The sequence below is a fragment of the Bos indicus genome, chromosome 10 (genome assembly GCF_029378745.1).
Source record: "Bos indicus isolate NIAB-ARS_2022 breed Sahiwal x Tharparkar chromosome 10, NIAB-ARS_B.indTharparkar_mat_pri_1.0, whole genome shotgun sequence".
In the NCBI taxonomy this organism is placed as follows: Eukaryota; Metazoa; Chordata; class Mammalia; order Artiodactyla; family Bovidae; genus Bos; species Bos indicus.
This window is the reverse complement of record NC_091769.1, coordinates 26,039,406-26,062,903: the sequence shown is the minus strand read 5'-3', so window position 1 is coordinate 26,062,903 and position 23,498 is coordinate 26,039,406. Positions and strand designations below refer to the sequence as shown.

At 43.3% G+C, this 23,498-nt stretch overlaps 1 protein-coding gene across 1 annotated transcript; it reads left to right on the top strand.

Annotated features, from left to right (window-relative positions):
• Positions 1–16,954: 16,954 nt before the first annotated feature.
• Positions 16,955–23,423, top strand: METTL17 (methyltransferase like 17). The gene is made up of 14 exons (XM_019968419.2): positions 16,955–17,174; positions 17,323–17,476; positions 17,563–17,697; positions 18,570–18,648; positions 18,903–18,984; positions 19,287–19,360; positions 19,820–19,914; positions 20,242–20,312; positions 20,500–20,607; positions 20,882–20,950; positions 21,652–21,702; positions 21,927–22,019; positions 22,244–22,428; positions 22,503–23,423. Exons 1-14 carry the CDS (start codon positions 17,094–17,096, stop codon positions 22,612–22,614), a joined length of 1,389 nt encoding a protein of 462 aa, XP_019823978.2. The 5' UTR covers positions 16,955–17,093; the 3' UTR covers positions 22,615–23,423.
• The last annotated feature ends 75 nt before the right edge of the window (positions 23,424–23,498 follow it).

The following is a 23,498-nucleotide window of genomic DNA, read 5'->3' as shown; positions in this document are numbered from 1 at the left end:
AAATCACTACAGATGGTGACTGCAGCCATGAAATTAAAAGATGCTTGATCCTTGGAAGAAAAGCTATGACCAACCTAGAAAGCATATTAAAAAGCAGAGACATCGTTTTGCCAACAAAGGTCTGTCTAGTCAAAGCTATGGTTGTTATTCCAGTAGTCATGTATGGATGCAAGAGTTGGGCTATAAAGAAAGCTAAACACAGAAGAATTGATGCTTTTGAACTGTGGTGTTGGAGAAGACTCTTTCGAGTCCCTTGGACTGCAAGGAGATCCAACCAGTCCATCCTAAAGGAAATCAGTCCTGAATATTCATTGGAAGGACTGGTGCTGAAGCTGAAACTCCAATACTTTGGCCACCTGATGCGAAGAACTGACTCACTGGAAAAGACCCTGATGCTGGGAAAGATAGAAGGTGGGAGAAGGGGACGACAGAGGATGAGATGTTTGGATGGCATCACCGACTCTCTGGACATGAGTTTGAGTAAACTCCGGGAGTTGGTAATGGAAAGGGAAGCCTAGAATGCTGCAGTCCATGGGGTTGCAAAGAGTCAGACATGACTGAGCGACTCATCTGAACTGAACTGAGAAACTACAGATAAGAAATACAGTCTGGGACTTCCCTGATGATACAGTCAGTAAGAATCCACTTGCCAATGCACAGGACATGGGTTCAATCCCTGGTCCAGGAAGATTTCACGTGCCTCGGAGCAACCAAGCTCACATGCTGCAACCACTGAAGCTGGTGAGCCGAGAACCTGTGCTCTGCGATTAGAGAAGCCACCGCAAGAAGCCCTCACACAGCAATGAAGACCCAGCAAACGAGATGCCAGTCCAGGTTCGATGCACGATACTGGATGCTTGGGGCTAGTGCACTGGGACGACCCAGAGGGATGGTATGGGGAGGGAGGAGGGAGGAGGGTTCAGGATGGGGAACACATGTATACCTGTGGTGGATTCATTTTGATATTTGGCAAAACTAATACAATTATGTAAAGTTTAAAAATAAAATAAAATTTAAAAATAAATAAATAAATAAACAAATTATATTTTTAAGTGTTAAAAAAAAGAAAGAAATACAGTCTGACAGTTTTCAGCAGATGCCTAAAATTTCTGGAAAAGCACAAGAAAAAGATCCATCCTGTCTGTCCCTTGAAATTTGCCAAGTCCGTTCTCTAGAACGTCTTCCCTTAAACCTCTAGATGGAGAGGGAAAGCAAGAGTAGAAACAGATAGTACTGCCAGAGCACAGGTCAAGGGCATATCCACCCTGAAAACTTCTTAGCCAGATTTACAATCAGCTGTTTAAGTTATTGTCATGTAAATTTCAAGGACAGTCTTTTTCTCCAAAAAATGTGGTCTGAGATTCTACTCCCTCCCTCTACCTCCCTGAAGGTGGCCTCTCCCATTTCCTCTGATAGATGGTTAGGGAAAGAATGTTTCTGCCATGGTGACAATGATTTTTCACAGTACATGATAGCAAGCATTAAGGAATTTGGCATGGAACAGTGTCACCCACCATTCAGACTTTGAAGCCTGCTCCAGTTCATTTCAAAGTTCACACATAACTGCCAGTCTCCATTTTGCTTTTGTTTAGTCACCAAGTCATATCTGACTCTTTTGTCACTCCATGGACTGTAGCCCACCAGGCTCCTCTGTCCATGGGATTTCCCAGGCAAGAATACTGGAGTGGGTTGCCATTTCCTTCTCCAGGGGATCTTCCTGACCAAGGGATCAAACCCATGTCTTCTGCATTGCAGGTGGATTCTTTACTATATGAGCCACCTGTTTGTTGTTGTTGTTCAGTCACTTAGTCCTGTCCAACTCTTTGTGATCCCATGAACTGCAGTATGCCAAGCTTCCCCATCCTTCACCATCTCCTGGAGCTTGCTCAAACTCATGTTCATTGAGTTGGTGATGCTATCCAACCATCTCATCCTCTGTCATCCCCTTCTCCTCCTGCCTTCGATCTTTCCCAGCATCAGGGTCTTTTCTGAGTGCCCTTCGCATCATATGGCCAAAGTATTGGAGCTTCAACTTCAGCATGAGTCCTTCCAATGAATATTCAGGACTGATCTCCTTTAGAATGGACTTGTTGGATCTCCTTGCAGTCCAAGGGATTCTCAAGAGTCTTTTCCAACACCACAGTTCAAAAGCATCAGTTCTTCAACATTCAGCTTTCTTTATAGTCCAACTCTTGCATCCATACATGACTACTGGAAAAACCATAGCTTTGACTATATGGACCTTTCTTGGCAAAGTAATGTCTCTGCATTTTAATATGCTGTCTAGGTTCGTCATAGCTTTTATTCCAAGAAGCGAGCATCTTTTGATTTTGTGGCTACAGTCACCATCTGAGCCACCAGTTTAGGCCAGAACTGTTTATCCCTTGATCTCTAAAGAAGCAGCATTCTTTCACTCTGAACTCTGGGCCCTGCCTTCATGGCTCAAGTAGAAACTACCCTCCTTATGCCCATACAAAGTCAACTAAGAGTTCATCTGTATTTTGTTTAGAGAACATTTCTAAACTAGTCTCTTCTTGGCTGACAATTCTAAACTTTTCCTACCCAGAAAATATTCTCCCTCTGATCTGTCCTCATTGTCCTCCTCCTCACTCTAAAGAAATGCTTCTTTAAAAAAAAAAAAAAATTACCAACTGTAGAAGATCCAGAGAGTCAGCAACACATCTCCTTCAGGAACTCATCCAATTCACTCAAAAATTTTTTGATCAGATACTTATTGGGAATTTGCTATGACTATATACCTGACTTTGCCTAAGTGCTGAAGGTACAGCCAGAACTACCCATTGGCCCAAGAAAGAGGAGTCCCTTTCCTGGGTCTCACATTCAAGAAAATCCCATATGTAACTAATGTAGACAAATAAATAAAAAGTTTACTATAGAATACAGAGGTGCCTCTGTCACTTGGGATCCTCTGCAACCTAAAATCATTCTGAACTTCTGCTTCCAGGACTGACATGGCTCTAAGTCAGGGGGAAACACCTCCCACATCTCTTGCCCAAACCCTTAAAGGTGACTGTGTCTAAGTGACAAGACTGCTTGTAGATTGGGCTTCCGCCAGACATTGCTTCCAAGTACAAGGGAGGACTAGACAGCAGGAACATATAGGTTAAAAAAAAAAAAAAGACAAATTTGTCAAATTCTTCCTCTCAGAGAGCATGAATGGAATACATTTTAAAAGAAGGTTTTATTTATTTATTTTTGGCTGTGTTGGGTCTTCGTTGCTGCACAGGCTGCTGTTCTCTGGCTGCAGAGAGTGGGGGCCACTCTCTAGTTGCAGGGTGCAGGCTTCTCGTGGCGGCAGCTTCTCTTGTTGCAGAGCAAGGCCTGTAGGACGCACAGGCTTCAGTACGTGGGGCGTGCGGGCGCAGTAGTTGTGGCTCCCCGGCTCTGGGGCACAGGTTCAGTACTTGTGGCACACGGACTTATTTGCTCCACAGCATGTGGAATCTTCCCAGATCAGGGATTGAACCCACATCTCCCTCATCAGCAGGCAGATTCTTTACCACTGAGCCACAAGGGTAACCCTCGAAATACATTTTTATACTATGACATATCATAGTACCAAGCACCTATTTTCTTTTTTCCCTTCATGTTTCAATGCATAGTTCTGAAGGTACTCAAAAATTAACACAATATTCCTAACAGTTGTACATTGCAGCTGAGGCACAGTTTGCAATAGCCAACAATGTCATTACTCTTAAATTTATATATATGTAGGTTAGGACAACATGTGTGAACTTGATACTAATTCTTTATAATTCTCTGTGTATCTAGATACTGGTTTAAGATATAGTAACAAAGTTGCAATATAAGGTATATAGTACTTTATATAATAAAATAATCCTTAATACAATACAATAATGTTAATTTAACATATGCAACCCCATTATAGTGTGAGAACACGATATGTAAAACCAACAATTCATTTCCAAATCTAACTATTGCTTTAAGAACTGTATTGATAATACCAGTTGCTATGGACTTAACAGAGCAAAATATTTTCAAATTAAATTCATTTTTAAAAATCAATAACTATAATTCAAGAAAGTCTGGCTAATTTGACATCTATTGCTGTCCAGAGGACATAAATTATGTAAAAATCTGGACAGAGATTTTGCTGAAATGAAGGCAAAAAAATTTTTTCAGCTGTGCCTTTAGAAGGTCAATCTGTGTGCCCTGCTTCCTTTAAACAGAAGACATTCCACATTCCATTGATTCTCTGATGTTTTCAACTCCAGTATTCTTGCCAGGACTTTGGAAGGAACATGATTATATGAAAGTTAAAGAGCTATTTCTGGTATGAAGGATTCGTATGCCTATAGTAAGAAAGTTTGAGGAGGAGTATATTAGACTCTGGGGCTCTCCATATGTTTCTGGGTCACTGATGCTATCAGCATTTGATGACAATGAACAGAGGCTGGAGAGTTCATGCATGGGTGGATCATGCATTTTTATGCTTCCTCCCATCCCAGGGGCCTTTAGATTACCCTTTTCCTCTGCTTTCAGCCATCCTTCCAAAGATTATTTCCTTTTCTTTTCCCAAGATTCTTATCAACCAGGACTGGAATCACCTTTCAGTTCAGTTTAGTTGCTCAGTCTTGTCGGACTCTTTTCAACCCCATGGACTGGAGCACACCAGGCTTGTATACATCCATATTGTATCAAGAGCTAGAACAGAGCCAGAGAATGCTGCATATAGAGAATATTGGGGTCAAGAAAAGGAGCAATCTTGATCATTTACAAAAGCTATAAATCCCCAGAAAGAAGCCAGAGAGGGCCTCTAAGACAGCAGATGAATGTGATTTCCAAATGAGCTAGAAATGAGGAAGAACGGAATAAGAACCATAGGTCAGGAGGGACAGCTGAGTTAGCTGGGGCATGGTGACGAGAAGTCAGATTCAGGATTGACTTAGGAAGGGAACTGGAAAGGAAAATTAGGAAGAGCCATGCCAAACACAGGGGCCACTGCATCCCCATGGCATACCCTGGGTGTGCAGGACCAACAAAGCAGAGAGTTGAGTCAAGGACAGCAAAGCCCCTCTCCCTTGCTCCTAGCAAAGATCATCTCTCCCTCTACCTAACTCTTGGGTTTCTTATAGATGCAGAGACATCTGTAGGAGAGAGACACACGTAGTCACCATCCATTCACACTCCACCTCCATGACAGATACACATTCACACTCCACCTCCACGACAGATACATACACGTGCTCTAGAGACAGGAAGACAAAAGTACAGCCATTTTGGAAAAGGACTAGTGAATGGTCTTGGGAAAAACAGGACTTGGAAGCTAAAAAACAAAGGCTCTAGGGGCCTTAGTTCCAGAGACAAAAATCAGGCTCACAGCAGTAAAAGCTTACCTCTTTCTCTGTTACACTAATGAGTATACTTAGTTGCCACAAGACAAGAAACTCAACTATAAATTTTAACCTTATCTGTTCTGGTGCTTTCTTACAGAAAATTATCATGTACTTCTATTCCTTCACAGAAGAACTCCTATTCCTGATAGCTATCTTGGAGCCACCTGCTGAAGATCAAACAAGTTTCATGATTTCTGGAGATTATTGGTGATCACGAGACAAACCCTCCTTTTGTTACAAAAACAACTTGCCCCTTCTACTCTGGGAACTGACACTTTTCCCCTCATCTTCTCCCTTATGCACAAGATATCTCTTTCAATAAAAATTTTTGCTTACCTAAGAGTCTTTTTTTGTGTTCATTACATCTTTATAACTCGCTTATTTTTTTAATGGAAGTATAGTTGATTTGTAATATCATGTTAGTTTCAGATGCACAGCACAGTGATTCGGTTATACAAATATCTATATATCTATATATATTTCTTTTCAGATTCTTTTCCCTTAAAGTTATTACAAGATATTGAGTAGAGTTCCGTGAGCTATATAGTAAGTCCTTGTTAGTTGTCTTGTGGAAACAATTACTCATTTCTGTGGTATTGCTGTCCAAAAAGGTGGAAAGGGCCCTATAATACCCTCACATATGTACACATAGCTGTATGTACTCCCTTTTCCAAAGATTACCCTGATAACAGCGTTATCTTTGTAGGTAAATGTACTGAGAAGACCTACCTTCAAAGTGAACAACAACTATTGCCAGTCAAGGCTGATGCTGGTTGGAGTGCTTTGCCTGTTTTGCTACAACTTAAAAATACCAGGGCTTCTTATGGATTTTTATGGTATTCCCGTGGTTAAGAATCTGCCTTGCAATGTAGGGGACACAGGTTTGATCCTTGGTTGGGGAAATAGACCCCACATGCCACCTGGCATGGACAAAAAAAAATAAGGAATATTTAATTATAAACAAACAAACATAAAGGTTTCCTTTAGGTTGATGACCAGGAAAGGAACTCAGTTCCCTTGAAGCAACCTGCCCAGCCCAGGATGTGGTCCTCAGTTGATGAAAAGATTGAGTAACAGTAGGAGACTGCTTATAACTCTAAAGCACATGGGACAAATCAGATGGATGCCAGCCAACTAATATTGGACACATATGGTGATTTGTGAGACTTGTTTGTGCTCAGTCGCTCAATCACGTCTGATTTTTACAACCCTGTGGATTGTAGTCCACCAGACTTCTCTGTAGGGGATTTCCCAGGCAAGAATACTGGAGTGGATTGCCATTCCCTCCTCCAGGGGATCTTCTCAAGGGCTCGAACCCGTGTCTTCTGCATTGGTAGGCAGATTCTTTACAACTGAGCCATCTGGGAAGCTATTTGTTTAGGTATTTTTAAAAGGATGCCTCACCTCCTACTGAAGTGAATTGTTTTGACCAAGAGCTTTTACTTCACCTTGTCAAATTATAAACATATTGTTATTTTTAAATCTCATAAATATGTGTATGTAAATCTTATTTTTAAATCTGTCTTTGAGAGAAAATTTTAAAAGTAGAAATTGTGTTTATATCTGAAATAAGTAATGCAAACATCCAGTTTTTGTGGAAGAACTGATGAGAATCTAGGGTCAGGTTCCCAGCAGTCTGCACTAACCCTCAAACCCTGGTATGAGTTTTAGCATATAAGTCTGGGAAACCACACCGTCTCTGAATATTGAGCAATTGAGCTCCAATATCCCTTTACTTCCAATGGAGAGAGCTGAGTCGGATTTCCTGCAGACCATGACCATTAGTCTCTGAAGGGACTCAGCCTTCTTGTGCAAAAGTGAGGAAGAAAATCTTGCAGGTGGAGGTCACCAATATGCAGCAGTTACTAGGCAGCAGTGAAATGCATGAAAACACTGGCATGATGAAGACATTGTTTCTAGGTTGGTGTCTCTGTTCCTGTTTTCCTATACTACACATTCACTTACTCCCCATTTAGCTAATTGACAGAAATAAATGTAAATGCTGCATTAGTCAAGTGAATGTGGTGTGTCATAACTATGTTCTCTCAGGATTGCCTGTACTTTGAAATCCTGAAGCCTATGGGCTTTATACTCAATCTTATTACTCAGAATAAAACACATATACTTTCTTGTAGTTCTTGGCCTGCTGAATCCTTCAAAGTCATAAGAAAGATGTAAATAAATCTATTCTAACTCAATTTGGTCAATCCAGTGAATCTTTATCACTGTTAGAGAATTTTCTTGATCTTGCCTTCCCTCCCTGGGGCAAGAATCACTCTGAGCCCAGAGTCACATTTAAATTACATTCCAACAACACAAAAGTCGAACCAGTAGAAATGCACCCTGTCTACTTGTTGAATATCTAACTTGGCCCCCTAATCTATTAATAGGACCTATTAACCTGAAAGGGCCCCAAATCTCTACTTTAGAATACATATTTTTTTAAATAACTCCCCCTTTCCATTCTGTAGAAAGTACAGTTTTCAAAGCACAGTCAAATGCCAAAAACCTAAATATCTAAACATTGGAACAGGTGTTAATTCAGTTGGTAATGATACAGTCCTTAACCACAGCAGGGAAGAAAAGGATGATGCCAGAGATTCCTAGAGAATTAACTTAAAACATACTGAGATTCCAAAAATGAATATAAAGCACAAGACACAGAATCAATAATCAAAGATAGAAGAAATATTTCTTTGGCAGGAGGTAGGGAACTGGTTTTAGAAATAGGTAGACCTCACAGATTCTCACCATGGGCAATTCCCACCATTGCTTTTAAAAAGAATGTCTAAAACATAACAAAAGAACAGCATTCTGAAAATTCCTAAGTAGGAAAAGTAGACCACTAATAGAAGGACATATTTTGTTGCTGTAAGTCACTAAGTCCTGTCCAACTCTTTTGCGACCGCATGGACTGTAGCCTGCCAGGCTCCTCTGCCCATAGGCAAGAACACTGGAGTGGGCTGCCATGTCCATTTCCCAGGCAAAAACACTGGAGTGGGTTGCACTGCCCTACTGCAGGAGATCTTCCCAACCCAGGGATTGAACCTGCATCTCCTGCATTGGCCAGTGTATTCTTTACCACTGGGCCAGCAGGGAAGCCCAAAAGAGGAGTACAGACAATAATAATCCATGTCATTCCACTGAAAAAATAAAAATTACCATGTGGACACCAAGAGAATGATACTTTAGTTAACTTTTTATTCTTATATGAAGACAACAGAGTCATTCTTAGAATACTAATACTTATTTAACTGACATTTCTTTCTGAGTGCCTTTGATGTAACAAGCACTATCCTAAGTGCTATGCATATAGCGGTGAGCAAATCAGACAGTCACCTGCATTTTAGAAATTCTGTCCTCATGATGCTGAAAACTCAGCCTCTCTGTACACCAGTGCCAAATCAAATCTCAAAGTTCTAAAGTGGAAAAGAATAGCTTTATTGCTCTGCCAGGCAAAGGGAGACACAGTGGGCTCCTGCCCTCAAAAACTGTGTGTCCCAACCAAGAAGGATTTGATAAGAAGTTTTATAGCAATGGTTCAAGGCTTGGGTCCCTGACAAGATTAGAGTGTGTGCAGGGCCTGGTTCAAAATTGGGAAAGGAGTATGTCAAGGCTTTATATTGTCATCCTGATAATTTAATTTATATGCAGAGTACATCATGCAAAATGCCAGGCTGGATGAAGCACAAGCTGGGTTTTCTATTTTTTGCTGTGCTTGTGGGAACTTAGTTCCCCAACCAGGGATCAAACCTGGGCCCTCAGCAATGAGAGAATAGAGTCCTAACCACTGGACCACCAGGGAATTCCCTGAAGAACAAGCTGGAATCAAGATTGCCAGGAGAAATATCAGCAACCTCAGATATGCAGATGATACCACTATAAGCGCAGAAAGTGAAGAGGAACTAAACAGTCTCTTGATGAGGGTGAAAGAGGGGAGTGAAAAAGCTGACTTAAAACTCAACATTCAAAAAACTAAGATCATGGCATCTGGTCTCATCATTTCATGGCAAGTAGAAGGGGAAAAAGTGGAAACAGTGACAGATTTTAATTTCTTGGGCTCCAAAATCACTGTGGATGGTAACTGCAGCTATGAAATTAAAAGACACTTGCTCCTTGGAAAGCTATGACAAACTTAAACAGTGTATTAAGAAGCAGAGACATCACTTTGCCAACAAAGGTCCATATGTTGCAGAAAGGGGGATCCCTCCAGGGTCCGAGAGTTGGCTCTTGTCTAACACTCAGAAATGAATTGTCTGAGGAGACACATGTGCTGACAAAGCAAGAGATTTTATTGGGAAGGGGTGCCCAAGTGGAGAGCAGTAGGGTAACGGAACCTCTGCTCTGCCACATGGCTCAAAGTTTCGCATTTTATGGTACTGGGATTAGTTACTGGGTTGTCTTTGACCAATCATTCTGACTCAGAGTCCTTCCTGGTGGCACATGCATCGCTCAACCAAGATGGATGCCAGCCAGAAGGATTCTGGGAGGTGATCTGACATGTGGTGTCTCCTTTTGACCTTTCCCAAACTCTTCTGGTTAGCGGTGGCTTATTTGTTCCATATTCCTTACCAGGACCTCCTGTCAGAAAACAACTCACGCAAATGGTTACCATGGTGCCTGGCTAGGATGGGCAGTTTCAGTCAGTGTGCTTCCCCTAGTAAAAACTATGGTTTTTCCAGGAATCATGTACGAATGTGAGAGTTGGACCATAAAGAAGGCTGAGTGCCGAAGAATTGATGCTTTCAAACTATGGTGCTGGAGAAGACTCTTGAGACTTCCTTGGACAGCAAGAAGATCAAACCAGTCAATCCTAAAGTAAATCAACCCTGAATATTCATTGGAAGGACCGATGCTAAAGCTGAAGCCCAATACTTTAGCCACCTGATGCAAAGAGCCAGCTCATTGGCAAAGACCCTGAGGCTGTGAAAGATTGAAGGCAGGAGGAGAAAGGGGCAACAGAGTATGAGATTTTGGGGCTGGATGGCATCACTGACTCAATGGACATGAGTTTGAGCAAGCTCTGGGAGATGGTGAAGGACAGGGAAGCTTGGAGCACTGCGGCCCATGGTGTCACAAAGAGACGGACACAACTTGGCGACTGAACAACAGCAACAACAAGGCCCTGCACTCCCTTAATCTTGTCTCAAACGGTCAGTCTCCTAATCTTGAGACTAGCATCTCTGGTCCTGTTAATATTGCTTCAGGGGATTTCTTGACTGTTCCTCCTTTGGTTAGCAATTGTTTGAATCTGCCATTTGGAACTCAAGGAAGACATGGGGCTGGAATCTTGCCTATAAGGAATGGGAGACAGAAAATGCTTCCATGCCTAGGAGCCCCATACGGTTTCACTCAGTTTACCCACACATCTTGGATATTTCTCAAACTAATTCAGCAGGGCATATTTTAACTAAGAAAAGAAAATCCTTCTATTGAGGCAATTAAATACCGCAGTGAGATCCCACTTTCATTACCATGATAACCAGGGACAGTGCAAGAGGAAGAACGACACGGCCTTTGGCATCAAGACTATGGCTTGAGACCTCCTATGTAGCCTGCATCAGTGAGTTGTGTGAGGATAAATTATTTATCAAATCTGGGCAAGACAGAAGTCATATATCATAAGATGAAAAGTTAGTGCAGTCATCATCAGGTGGCTCTACTGGCTTGATAAGTAAAATCAAAGATACGGGGTATTATATCCAAGGAGAAGTAGCTAAACTACCACATTCTATTTTTAACCATAGTTCATAAGAACTCCCCTAATTTCTTTTGAAGTTATTTCAACAGTATCACTTACTTCTAAAGGAAAACAAAGGACTAATGCAAAGCATTAATTGGTACTGATGCCAAAATCTTGGCTCTCCATGCACAGATGTCCAATAGAAATATAGAGATAGAGTTATAAAGAAAAAAAGATACAGTGGCTTTATTTCCCTGCCAGGCAAAGAAGGAACACAGTAGGTTAGCACTTCAAATACTGTGCTCTCCTCCCTGGGGAATAGGGAGAAGTATTATAGTCAAGTAAGTGATAAGGATCAAGGCAGTGACCGGTTTGCATTCTTCTAATGGGTTGGTAGTGAGGTAAGGATGAGTCAACATCATCAGCCTTCCAGTTTCAACTGGTCTGAGGTCTACGTGCTTCTTATCTGGGCAGCATACCATTGTTGATAGTTAACTTCTTCCTCTGGGAGGGGGTTTCAGTATCTGCAAAACAACTCAAAGATATTATTGTGTGTATCCTCTGATGGGGAACCAGGACCCTGCCCCAAGGCTGCACTATTGTTTCTCTTGACTATTTCTCCCTTGTCTTGCATCTTCTCCCTTCCCTAATTAGTAACTGCTGGATCTGGCCATTGAAACTCAGGGAAGTTCATGGAGGCTGAATGAAGGCTATTTCCTATAATCAAAGAAATTGGGGACACAGAAAGGCTTTCTACCCAGGAGTCCCATAGGGCCCTGCTCAGCATCAGTATTTGTTATTGCTTAGTGGCTAAGTTCCAAGCTGAAATCAAGATTGCCAGGAGAAATATCAATAACGTCAGATATGCAGATGACACCACCCTTATGGCAGAGAGTGAAGCAAAACTAAAAAGCCTCTTGATGAAAGTGAAAGAGGAGAGTGAAAAAGTTGACTTAAAGCTCAACATTCTTGCCTGGAGAATCCCATGGACAGAGGAGCCTGGTGGGCTGCCGTCTATGGGGTCGCACAGAGTCGGACACGACTGAAGCGACGTAGCAGCAGCAGCAGCAGCAGCAGCAGCAGCAGCAGCAGCATTCAGAAAACTAAGATCATGGCATCTGGTCCCATCACTTCATGGGAAATAGATGGGGAAACAGTGGCAGACTTTACTTTTTTGGGCTCCAAAATCACTGCAGATGGTGATTTCAGCCATGAAATTAAAAGACGCTTACTCTTTGGAAGGAAAGTTATGACCAACCTAGATAGCGTATTGAAAAGCAGAGATATTACTTTGCCAACAAATGTCCATCTAGTCAAGGCTATGGTTTTCCCAGTGGTCATGTATGCATGTGAGAGTTGGACTGTGAAGAAAGCTGAGCGCTGAAGAATTGATGCTTTTGAGCTGTGGTGCCGGAGAAGACTCTTGAGAGTCCCTTGGACTGCAAGGAGATCCAACCAGTCCATCCTAAAGGAGACCAGTCCAGGGTATTCATTGGAAGGACTGATGCTGAGGCTGAAACTCCAATACTTTGGCCACCTCACGCGAAGAGTTGACTCATTTGAAAAAACCCTGATGCTGGGAGGAATTGGGGGCAGGAGAAGAAGGGGATGACAGAGGATGAGATGGCTGGATGGCATCACCGGATGCACATGAGTTTGGGTGAACTCCGGGAGTTGGTGATGGACAGGGAGGCCTGGCATACTGCGATTCATTGGATTGCAAAGAGTCAGACATGACTGAGTGACTGAACTGAACTGAGTGGCTAAGTTTTGTCCGACTCTGCTGACAAGGGAAGGAAAGAAAAAGGAAGGGAAGGGAAGAGGAAGGGAGGGTAGGAGAGGGGAAAGCTACAGGCTGGCTCTCTAAGGGCACAGCTGAAACAACAGCTTGGAGGGAACATTCTGAAAAGATGGGGTACCATCCTTCAGGATGCAGTGTACATATTGAATCAGAAAACTCTAAATAATACCCCAATATGATGATTACATAGGTCTGATAACCAAGGAGTAGAAGCAGGAATGGTTTCCTTTACCATCACTCCTTCTGACCCATGGAAATTTCATGCTTTCATCTCTGTAATGCTGGGCTCTGTCAAGTCAAAGGTTCAGGTCCCCAAAGAGGATGCATTCTTGTCAAGGGATATATCGAGGGTCTCACTGAACTACAATCTACAGCTGCTGCCATAACACTTTGGATTTCTTAGGTCTAGGGAGCAGAAGATGAGGAGTTACCGAACTGTCAGGGCTGCTCCTGCTGCTGCTGCTAAGTCGCTTCAGTCGTGTCCGACTCTGTGCGACCCCATAGACAGTAGCCCACCAGGCTCCCCCGTCCCTGGGATTCTCCAGGCAAGAACACTGGAGTGGGTTGCCATTTCCTTCTCCAATGCATGAAAGTGAAAAGTGAAAGTGAAGTTGCTCAGTCATGTCCGACTCTTAGCAACCCCATGGACTGCAGCCCACCAGGTTCCTCCGTCCATGCGATTTTCCAGGCAAGAGTACTGGAGTGGGGTGCCATTGCTTTCTCCACTGTCAGAGCTAAGTAACACTAATTAGAAGGAAGAGGTAGGACTCTTTTTTACACAATGAGAGCAGAGAAGAATTCATGCAGTGCTGGGAGCCAACACGGGAGTTCACACCCATGACAAGGTCGTACGGGAGAGCCCTGATGGGCAAGGCGAGTCAGGGCTCAAGGGCGCCCCCTCCTGGACCTGCCCAAGCATCTACCCCAAAACCAGAATCTGTCTGTTTTACTATTTTATGACTTTTACCAACTCCCCTGACATTAAGGGGGAGCTATTCTTGACCACCTTTCTCTAAAGAAAATCAATTTAGACCTCTAGTTAATAATTCTCCTGGGCATAATAGGAGTGTTTCAATTCAAACCCCTCTGATGACTTTCTAGCTTGCCTGACAGGTTTGTTCAGATTCACAGCCTCCCAACCACAAGAGGCATGGGAAGCTTAAGATATTCTAACAATGCAGAGCTTCTCAGAGAGTTAAAATTGTTAGAATAGAACTAGTAGAGGATTTCTTTGTTGAGCTAATGCTTGCTGCCAAGTTTTCATATCCCTTACCTACTATGTCCCTGGGAGTGTATTGATTAATATAGTTGGTGTATAGAAATGTAAGTAGTAGCTTTAATATTTGTAACCTTGGACCCTTGAATTAATTCTTTTCTTGTTATAGCCCACCACACTTTTGCCCTATAGGAATCCAACTTTATCTAATGCTTTTGGAGGGTGGCGCCTGACTTTAGAATAATCACCTTTAGAGAAAAATAAGTTTTCTGAAGAAAGGTTCATAAAATGTTAACAAGCCTCCTGGCCAGAAGATGATGTAAGTCACCTAAAGCTTTTGCATATGATAAGTTTGCAGAAAGAAAGCCTGGCTTCGGTAAGGATCAAGGACTGCTGACCTTGCATGACTCTATGCCCCCCCAACTCCCATTATCCTCTATGCACAACTTAAGGTATAAAAACTACTTTGGAAAATACAGTGTGGGCCTTGATCATCAGGCTTGGTCTCCCCATGTCATTCTTTCTCTTTCCTTTTCCTTTTCAGGCTGATTCCCTGGAGCCCAGAGGCCCTCTGCGTTCACTTTCTTGCCTGGGCTTCTAAGACCCACTCGAGAAGGTGCCTAAGGTGGGGCATCTTCCACGATTCGAGAGGGCGCCTGCAGCCTACGTGAACAGAGCAAGTCCCGTGCTGAGGCTTTATTGGCTTTCTGCGTAAACCAAGGAATATCAGCCTCTTTTCTCTCCTCTATTTTCTTAACTGCAAAATTCTTTCCTTATCTCTTTCTCTATTTCTCTTAATTGCCAACGCCATCCTCCCAAGGGAATCCCTGGATCCAACCAAGGCTGGACCCCAGCAATGCAAAACCAAAGTGATCTACTTGGGTGCTTCCCAGAATTCCCATGTAACTGTGAGGCTATATGTACTACAATGTCAGCTGGGGAAAGATATGACTATCAAGGGTTTGGACCATTCAGGATAGAGGGTTTGGGTTCTAATACCAGACATGCCACTGTCACAGCTGAGGGCAAGGGGGAATGAGAATTAATGTAAAGGAAGGAGAGGATAACTTCAGCCCTGAAATCAACCACAGTAACAGTGACTATATTTTCCCTCTCTTTCTTCCAAATTTCTCTTCAAAAACGGAGTCCCATATAAGGCTTGAAGGAATCATCTCTTGAACCTATCAAAGCAGATCTGTGTGGTTCTAGGGCAAGTGTGAAAATGCACTACTCAGATCTCCTGCTGTAGTAATCATAATTAACTGATGACCCCAACTGCTAGCCTGTAAATCTGATATGCTTCTTATGGGCTGCTCTCAGACAGTGACTGAGTGTAGCTCGGATACTAAGTCAGGCCTATTTCTCAGGAAGCACAACTTCTCTGATAGCCACCTTGAGCTCAAAGACTCTCCATTAGCCTGGCTGAACCTTTTTAGAACTGTGCCTATCCAACCTGTTTTCTTTCCCTCCGTCTTTCACAGAGGTCAGACCTGCATTGCAGACTGTGATGAGTTGTGAATTAACTTTTATTTGGGGGCAAAATGAGAACTTAGAGGCCAGGAGACAGCATTTCAGATAGCTCTGAGAAACTGTTCTGAAGAGGCACGAGGCAAGGTCCGTATATATGTGATTTTGGTGAAGGAGGGGGAATACAAGCAATCAAGCACAAATTTTTGCAAAAGGTTGTTGCTAGTCATGTGAAGGTTACTGCTAGTCATGGGGAGCAGACATCACCATGAACGATGTTGGTGCTTTTCTAAATACGAGAAGATGCAAAAATTGGGCTCATGAAAATCATCTCCTGAAAACATATGGACTTTCTGCCAGTTTTTCCCAGAGCACAAAATGCCTCATTCTTGATCTCCATCCTGAAATCCTTTCAGAGGATGCTACAGGTCAGCAGCTACAGCAGGTCATAATTTAATCCTCATAGATGTAGATGGTGGCGGTGGTTTAGTTGCTAAGTCATGTCTGACTCTTGCAACCCCATGGACAGTAGCCTCCCAAGCTCCTCTGTCCATGGGACTCTCCAGGCAAGAATACTGGAGTGGGTTGCCATTCCCTTCTCCAGGGTATCTTCCCAACCCAGGAATCGAGCCCAGGTCTCCTACATTGCAGGCAGATTCTTTACCAACTGAGCTACCAGAGAAGCCCCCAGATAGAAAGTACCAATTTGTCATCAGCACTTGACAAATTGACACTTGCTAACTTGCCTTTTAAGTACCAATACTATCAGCAGAGCATATGTCTAAAGGTGAAGATCAGACTTAGATTGCCAAGGTTTAGAACTTGTTCTCACCTAACAAGCTCTTGGATCTCAAGCAGAATATTTAGCCACCTGAACTTTCACTTTCCTTGGGTGCAAAATCTATCCTTTAGAAGTATGGGGACTAAATAAGGTAGTACCATACCTTATTTATACCTGCCACACTACCTGTCACATAAGGTTCTCATGGTAGCTATTTACCTGGTTTAAAAGTACTGGTTTAATATTAAGAGAAACTAACAAGTAAGAAACATTATTATCTATTATTCCATCAATTTCGTCTCCTAAATCTGGCTTTCCTTGTTCATCTTCCCATTACTGCAGTCTCTCCATTCCACACGGGAGGTAAAAACTCCAAGAATTCAGTGTTCTCCAGAAGGTAAAACAAAGAACACTGGTAGTTAATACAAACACAAATTCTTTGCCTTCCTGTGACGCGTTTCTGGGGAATCCAGCATAGGGCCAGCCCATACCTATCTAACCCCGCCCCTCCGATTTCTGGAGGCGGAGACAAATCACAACGCAGCGTGGAAGTCACCTAGCTTCCGGCTGGCTACGCTGGAATTGAGGTGCACAAACGGCCTCCAAGGCGATATACAGATCGATTGTTTATTGGCTACTAGCAAGCACTCGTTCTCCGCATTGGCTGTTGCTGCGCGGCGCCAATGTTCGCGCAGGATGTTCGCTGCAGCTAGTGAGAGTGACAGACTCCGCACCTAAATTTCCGGTTCCGGTTCACCGCTGGCTCCATGGCGACCGGGAGAGGGTCGCGGTATCTGCTGACAATAGGCAGATGGCGCCGCAGTTTTGGAATAGCTCCCCAGTTCCGAGTGAGTACCTATTTTCCCTGCTTTCAAAAGAGGCTGTGGATCTCAAGAACAGCTCCTCTCCGAGGAGGTGCGCTTTCGGCAGTTCCTCCTTTAGCCAGTGCCCGCAGACATCCTCTGTGCCCCGCCATTAGCTTTTCTTTTTCTGCAGGCGCTTGCTGCCCTCGTGCCCGGCGTATCCCACGTGGATAACAAGTCCGATTTCCTGGGGAAGAGGCCCCATCGCCGGCACCCTGGAATCCTGCAGCTGTCATGCGTGCGGCTGCCGCAAGCATTGGCCGAAGCCGCGCAGTTACTGCTGCTAGGTGAGTAAAGGTGGGAAATGGAAGCTCAAGAAGCGGAGATTGGGCCCTGCGTACAAGTGATTCCTCTTTGCATCTTTGGTCCATAGGGAGCGCGATGCCCAATATGGAGAAGCAGGTGCAAGCCCTAACCAATTATCTCTGGAGCCGGCATTTACCTGTAGAGCCAGAGGAGCTACAAAGACGGGCAGTTCTTCTTGAGAAAAAAATCCTGGAAAACGCAGGTGGGTCTTAAAAATAAAGAGTAAGCCAAATAGAAAGAGCAGAGAGAAATGAAGAGCGAGTAATAATTCTGCAGCCTCTTAAATAAATACTGCAGTTTCTTATTTGACTTTCTAACCAGAGTAGTTATTCATAATGTTGCCTTTCTAAAAGAAGATAGGTAATTTCAGAGATTGCCTACTAAATTCAGGGCTTTAGTAAAGGTCAATGAGTGCTTCAGTCTACTGTTGAAATTTAGATCTTTTTTTTTTTCCTCAAGTCCACTGGATTAAGACCGTCTAAGTTTTTGTTCAGGTAAAATAAAGTCCCTCTCCAGTACTACAGGGAAAGGAGAATTCGTTTGTCAAGTTATTTTCATGATTGTGAATTCCTTCCTATTAAGAGGCCTGCCTTTTGTTCATCTTGTATTCCCTGAACTTCTTGTAGTACCTGGTTCATAGTAGGCACTCCGTAGGTAAAACAGTACTGAACTGAACACAATTGTAAGACAAGTTTTTCAAGCCCCTTTCCTTCCTATAGGAACTTTGGAGACATCACATTATTAAATTTGGGGGAATTGAAGAAATCTACAAAGTACTGTCTTTATCCTATCCTTTAACTTTTTATTACACTTGCTTTTAATACAGAACAAAACCTGTGAGATAGAGTTGGTTGAATTGAAAGAACTGCTGTTAGAGGCAATATATTATCTGATATACTATGGTGGTGGTGGTGGTCATTATTATTCTTACCTGAAACTCTTCTCTAGTTTCGCTTCTCTCTTAAGCATTTTCCATGTGGGAACTGGTGGGGAATGGCAGGCAGTAAATTCAGATATTGTATCTGAGCCCTGTTCTTCCTAGGTCCTTACTTCCAGTCCTTGTTCTTACCCCAGACTCATGTCAGACAGAGAAACATCATGAAGAAATCCTGCATGCCTTGCGCAGAACTACCTATCATTGGCAAGAACTGAGGTAAGGGAGACTAAAAGGGCTGCAGGAGAAGGAAAAGTTTGGCTTTTGAGAAGGAGAGTTGGGGAAATACAATTACACCCTTTAGTGTTTGAAAAAGTAATCTGGTTTGTAAGCCTCCCTAAGACGTTTCTGTGTTGATCAGTGAAAGGGTTGAGCTGGAAGAGCCCTTTGCAAAGATTTCATTTCCTAAAAGTCTGGAGGGTAGCTGCAGGATAGAGGTTAATTCCCAGTGGTATGTCTGATTTTTCTGGCAGCTACAGTGAGGGACTGAGCCTGGTGTATATGGCAGCAAGATTGGATGGTGGCTTTGCAGCAGTCTCCAGAGCTTTCCATGAGGTGAAATTCCCTCAACTTCCAACCAGAAACTTTTTACTATCAGTTCCCTTCTTCATAAAGTAATCTTCTGGGACAAGATTCTTGGGACATTACATGTGCATTTTTTTCGAGAGGTTGTCTTTATCGTCTGAAAGGAATTTTTGACCCAAAAAAGGTTTAGAATCACTGTTCTTAAGAGCTACACTGAATCTTAAAAGACATTCATGTCTCATTTCCTCTCTTGCGGTCCCCTAATTCATGTTTACCAAGACCCTAAATGTATGTCTGTCTTCCCCACTGTGGGGTATTGAATATTTCTTCAGATCCAAGCTCGCCTTCCAGAGTTCCAGCCACAAACCTTGATGGACTTTGGCTCAGGTACTGGCTCTGTCACCTGGTGAGTATCTTTCTCTGTCTCTGTCAGTTCCAACTCTATAGAGAGCTAGAGCTAGCTTATACCACGTCAATATCAAGAGATTGGAGAACCAAAGGAAGAAGAGGAAAATTGGGAACTGATGTGTTTCTTCCCTCAGATTAGACAAGGCATGAGAAGGTATATAAATTAGGGTCAGAACTTAAATGTCAAGTGAAAAAACCCACATTAAGAAGGATAAAAAAGGAAAGGAATTTGATCTCGGACAGGGATTTACGTATCATCAAGATTTTTGTGTGTGTGTTCATGTAGTTTTTGAGTCTTCTAAAGAGTTGTAGATGAAACAAGAAAATAAGATTGCTAGTTTTTCTAACTATTTTAACATAGCACTCTGTTTCCCCAAGGTTGGGTTAGGGACAGAGGGGTCTCTTGTAGGGATAACTTTGTCATGAGAACGTGATGATTTATTTTTTGCCACTTTAGGGCTGCTCATAGTACTTGGGGCCAGAGCCTACGGGAGTATATGTGTGTGGACAGCTCAGCTGCCATGTTGGAATTGGCAGAAAAGCTGCTGAAAGGTGAGGACAAAATGTAAGGAAGGGCTTTTCCAAAGTTGAAGGCGTTTGCAAAGCAAAGGAGTACCAGAAAGGGTATTTTATTGGGGAGTAGAGGAGAGGCCTGAAAGTTAAAGATGTGTCTGATGCAATGACCCTGTTAAAGATGCTGGGGGCCTCTGTTGGACTGTGGATGGGTAGGGTAAGAATAACAGGACAAATGACCCAATATTCCCCCTGCCCTTTTTTTTCATAGTTGTCTACTCTGTTGCATCTCCTCCTCAGCTAGCATTTTGTCCCTTCAGTTTCTACCCACACTCACAGTTGCCACATCTCTACTTTCCTCCACAGGTGGTTCAGGATCTGGGATGCCTTGTGTTCCGGGTGTCTTTTTCAGACAGTTTCTACCTGTATCACCCAAGGCAAGTGGCGGTGTTTAAAGTATGCCAGATGTGGAGTATGCAGATGGAAAACTGGCCCTGGCTTTACAACCTAGCATTCTGTTAGAAAGTAAAAGAAAGCAGAAGAAATTTAGTGGGATAGACCTTTGTTGTACTCTTTAAAAGAGGGAGATGTCAGGTCGGTCGTTTTCCTCGTCTTGTGCACCAGGTACAATTCGATGTGGTGGTAGCAGCCTTTTCTCTCAGTGAGCTGCCCAGCAAGGCCGACCGCACTGACGTAGTCCAGACCTTGTGGCGCAAGACAGGTCATTTTCTGGTAAGTGGAAGCCCCTTTATCCCTTCAAGTTTTTAAGCAGCTTCATGGGTTTGTTTCATGCCTTTCCTTGTCCCCATTGGAGCTTGTCTTCATTTTTAAGCATTTTCATCCTACATAGATCCCTTTGTCCTTCTTTTCAGGTCTCCACCTACATCATATATGTAATACCCGTTTCATTTAGAATCCCTATTCTATTTGGGAATGCTCTTCCAGAGCTACTGACATTTATGTTTTCATGTAATTCGAGGCTTCTTACTTCCCCTTTTATAATCAGGTATTGATAGAGAATGGAACAAAAGCTGGGCACTCCCTTCTCATGGACGCCAGGGACCTGGTCCTTAATGTAAGGTTCTTTCTCCTTCTTTCACCTTACCCTCCTTTCCCCACTTATTCTCACCAGTTCTTGGCACTCCCTTGAAAACTGAAGGGACTCGCATATAGTAATAAGGATGACTCTGGAGATAGTAGGCACATGAAGTCATGATATAGGGTAGTAGTTGGCAAACTCCAGCCTATGGATCAGATCCAGCCTGCCACCTGTTTTTATATGAGCAGTGCTTATTTGTGCATCTATAACCATGTGTCTGTGGCTATACGTCTGTTGCCTGTGGCTATTTTCACCATACAGATAGCAGTAGGAAACAGATTTTGCCTAGTCTCTGGACCTTAAAAATTTTTTTTTTTTGCCAGCCTCTGATCCAGGGCACTTCTGAGCCAAGAACCTTATCTGTTTAGGACCATATGAACCAGTGTATAATCGCAAATTTCATTGTCTTGAAATGGGATTTTTTTTTTTTGAGAGTGAAGGTTACTGACAAGGGAGAGCACCATACTATGTGCCAAGTTTCTGCCTTTCTCTTGCTGCAAAGAGAAAGTTCTTTGTTTGGAGTATTAGAGAAACAGCCAGCTTAATTCAAAGAACATAGTTAATAATTACCATAATTGAATGTTAGAGGAGTGCCCAATTTATTGAGTGCAGAGATTGAGTTAGAACAGACCCCCTCAGCCCAGCCTAAAATTTTTTTTCATTTCCTTTGATTTCAGGGAAAAGAAAAGTCACCTTTGGATCCTCGACCTGGTTTTGTCTTTGCCCCAGTGAGTATTACTTCTGCCTTTCCCAGCAAGCAAAGATCTGAACTCAGGAAAAGAGAGCTAACCACCATCCTCTACTCTTGATTCCTCCTTAGTGATTCCCCTGGCTTGCCCTTTCGTCTGCTCTGTGCTCCCTTATCCCTAGCCCTTCTTAACTCTATTACTCATAGTTTCTAGGTTTCATGATTGTGGTTCTTTTGTCTTACCTTATGTCTTTGTGTTCACAGTGTCCCCATGAACTTCCGTGTCCCCAGTTGACAGCCTCTAAGCCCCTGGCCTGTAGCTTTTCCCAGGCCTACTATCCCATCCCCTTCAGCTGGGTATGTACTCTGAGAATACTGTGGTAGGGAGAAAATAGCCTGGGAAAGCACAGTGAAAAAGATTCAGAGATGGGAGGATTTGGGAAATTCCAGAGAATGCTTAGAGATTTTAGGGTCTGAATGTATATGACTTATAGAAAATGAGAAGAGTCACAGGAATGAGGTTGGAAGAAATTTTTTTCCCTCATCTTTTCCCGCAAGCCATCTCTGTATCTTTGTCTTAGAACAAGAAGCCGAAGGAAGAAAAGTTCTCCTTGGTAATCCTTGCCCGAGGATCTCCAGAGAAGGCTAATCGCTGGCCCCGAATCACTCAGCCTGTTCTTAAACGGCCACGCCATGTGCATTGCCACCTGTGCTGTCCAGATGGGCATATGCAGCATGCTGTGATCACAGCCCGCAGACATGGCAGGTGTGGAGGTGTGACCAGAGTTGGTGGGAGGTAGGGAGAACCTGCAGCCCACATTGACCCTCTCTTTTCTGTAGGGATTTGTATCGCTGTGCCCGGGTCAGTTCCTGGGGAGATCTTTTACCTGTGATCACACCATTGGAACTTCCTCCATCTGCTCAAGATGCCCAAGATGCCCCTGAGAGTTGACACAGATGTGTGACAAGTGTTTTCTTCTATCTTGATGGCCGAGGCGGAAGCTACCTGGTGTCCAGGATGGGAGTGCTATTACTGTTACGGCAAAAAAAAACTAGTTCAAATATCCTCCATTGTAGTAGACTGTATTCTTTGAGCTTACTCGGCCATCCTCTCGTGTCAGGGGACATTCAACTTTAAGGGATCCAATATGTTGCATTTTCTTTCTTTGTGTGCCATTTGTCAAGGACTCTGTTCCTTATCAGTTCCTGGGATACAGGAACGAGTAGAGCTGTACGCAATTCTCAGGACTGCTGGCTGCGGCTGCGGCTGCTGCTGCTGCTGCTGCTGTTGAGTCACTTCAGTCGTGTCCGACTCTCTGTGACCCCATAGACGGCAGCCCACGAGGCTCCCCCATCCCTGGGATTCTCCAGGCAAGAACACAGGAGTGGGTTGCCATTTCCTTCTCCAATGCATGAAAGTGAAAAGTGAAAGTGAAGTCGTGTCCGACTCTTACCAACCCCAGAGACCGCAGCCTACCAGGCTCCACCATCCATGGGATTTTCCAGGCATGAGTACTGGAGTTGGATGCCATCGCCTTCTCTGTCTCAGGACTGAGATCATGGGAAAGAGCACCTGCTTGGATTCCCTTCAGTGACTCTGTTCAGTGACTCTGTTCAGTGACCTTGTACTTATTAGACTATCCATTTTGTTGCAACTGGTGGAATTTCATTCTTTTTAACAGCTGAGTAATCATTTTACTGAAGATATATAAGCATGCATTTCTTACAAGCATGCTAATAAAATACCCTTGTTCCACTAGAGACTTGGGTCCCCCACGTCCTTCTTTCTGTCTCCAGCTACTTCAGAGCGTGGAAACCTAACGAACTCACTTTCTC

Bases quoted from the DNA above. Each gene is read 5' to 3' on its own strand.
- METTL17 (XM_019968419.2), top strand. From the start codon at position 17,094: ATGGCGACCGGGAGAGGGTCGCGGTATCTGCTGACAATAGGCAGATGG. The intron at 19,915-20,241 runs GTGAGGACAAAA...TTTCCTCCACAG, and splicing joins GGCAGAAAAGCTGCTGAAAG to GTGGTTCAGGATCTGGGATG. The intron at 22,429-22,502 runs GTGTGGAGGTGT...TCTTTTCTGTAG, and splicing joins ACAGCCCGCAGACATGGCAG to GGATTTGTATCGCTGTGCCC.